Below are 2,121 nucleotides of genomic sequence, written 5' to 3' on the forward strand. Positions count from 1 at the left end.
GCCCCCAACTGCTCCCCTTGCTGGCCTGCTCACCCCAACTGCCCCCCCTGCTAGCCTATCGCCACCTAACCGCTCCCCTGCCAGCCTGATTGCCCCCAACTGCCCCCCAACACTGGCCTGGTCGCCCCCACCTCCCCTGTAGGCCTGGTCCCCTCCAACTGCCCTCCCTCCCCTGCAGGCCTCGTCACCCCTAACTGCCCTCCCTTGCTGGCCTGATCGCCCACAACTGCCCTCCTCTGCCAGCCATCTTGTGCGAGGGCATGATGGTCAATTTGCATATTACCTCTTTATTATATAGGATTGTTACTTATTTCTGGCTAAGTGATATAGTGGCCAGAGAGCATACAATATGATTTTTGCCATTTGAAACTTGTTGAGACTTGCTTCATGCTATGTGGTCAGTTTTGCTAAATATTGTATGTGTAGTTGAAAAGACTATGCATTATTCAGATATTAATTTCTCAGTAACTAGAGTTACTATTGAAGTCTTCTAGTTCCTCACTGATTATTTTGTCTGTTCTATGACTTAATGAAAATTGGATTAATATACTTTTGTGATTGTGGATATGTTATTGTCTTTTCAAATATTTCCCCTACCTTATCTCTTTTCATTCCTCCTTGGACTTCAATTACACATACATTGGACCTTCTCTTTGTATCCTTTACGTCTTTTAGCTTCTTGTCTGCATTTTCAATCTTTTTGACTGTATTATATCCTTGTTAGTTTTATAAAATCTGTTTTACAGGCTAGTAGCTTTTTATTTAGCTGTGCCTTAATACATTAAACCCATCCATTGAGTCCTTAATTGCACTTGCCAGTTCTAGAATTTCTATTTGGTTATTTTTCAACATATTATGCCAGTTTATATAATTTCTTGCTAAAAAATTCTATCTTGACTGTTATTATTTAAGCATTATACACATAGGGGTTTTTTAGTAGTCTGCTTCTGATAATTCCCTGATAACATGTCTTTTGGGGTCTGTTTCTATTGTCTGTTTCTTTTGAATTTTGTTTCCTTGTGTGTTCATTTACTTATTTATGCCCAGATATGCCCTCCTCTACAGGCCTGGTTGCCCCCAACTGCCCTCTCCTGCCGGCCTGGTCGCCCCCAACTGCCCTCTCCTGCCGGCCTGGTCGCCCCTAACTGCCCTCTCCTGCTGACCTGGCCGATATAAAAAATAATGATATTATTTTTTAAAATATATCGTTATTGATTTCAGGGAGGAAGGGAGAGGGGGAGAGAGAGAGAGAAATATCAACAATGAGAATCATTGATCAGCTGCCTCCTGCATGCCCCCTACTGGGGATTGAGCCTGGGATCCTTCAGTCTGCAAGCCGATGCTCTGTCCACTGAGCCAAACTGGCTAGGGTGCGCCCAGTTATTTTTGACTATGCTGGACAGATTTGCCCTCCATCTTCCAATTAAATCTTCGTTGTTGTTAATCCTCACCTGAGGATATTTTTTTCCCCATTGATTTTTAGAGAGAGTAGAAGAGAGGGAGGGAGTGAGAAACATCGATGTGAGAGACACATCGATTAGTTGCCTCCGCCAGGGATCGATCCTGCAACCCAGGCATGTGCTCTTGACCAGGAATGGAACCTGCGACCCTTCAGTGCTCAGGCCAATGCTCTAACCACTTAACAACACTGGCCACAGAGCCCCATTATTTCTATGAATTTTTTTGTTGACGTATTATCTTGTGAGCTCTTTGATGCTTAACAATTTTAAAAACAATATTTTATCCAGCATTTTAATTAATTTTCAGCAGGTGAGTTAGTTCTGGCTGTATTCTTAGAAACACTAGTCCTGGTTGATTTTTATTTGTTTTAAAAAACATTTTATCCCATATTCTTCACTACTTTCCTCTGCCCACAGTCTAGACTTAATTCCTTGAGGGCAGGGTCTATGTCTTTTTAAAATATACATATATTTTTATTGATTTCAGAGAAGAAGGGAGAAGCAGAGAGAGATAGAAGCATCAATGATTGGCTGCCTCCTGCACGCCCCCCGCCCATTGGGGATTGATTGAAAATGCGGCTGCTCAGGCAATAACAAAAGAGTGCGTATGTGCCAGCAAAGCTGTGGACGCCAATTACACGACATGCTATTCCATACATCA

At 42.7% G+C, this 2,121-nt stretch overlaps 1 protein-coding gene across 1 annotated transcript in view; it reads right to left on the reverse strand.

Annotated features, from left to right (window-relative positions):
* Positions 1-612, reverse strand: part of DXO (decapping exoribonuclease) — a 6,835-nt gene extending 6,223 nt beyond the window's left edge. Inside the window, exon 1 of the mRNA XM_006772867.1 lies at positions 598-612. Within this exon, the coding sequence (XP_006772930.1) occupies positions 598-612 (15 nt within the window). The remainder of the gene's footprint in view (positions 1-597) is intronic.
* Positions 613-2,121: the final 1,509 nt, after the last annotated feature.

Source organism: Myotis davidii, unplaced genomic scaffold (genome assembly GCF_000327345.1).
Source record: "Myotis davidii unplaced genomic scaffold, ASM32734v1 scaffold1006, whole genome shotgun sequence".
NCBI classification, from domain to species: Eukaryota; Metazoa; Chordata; class Mammalia; order Chiroptera; family Vespertilionidae; genus Myotis; species Myotis davidii.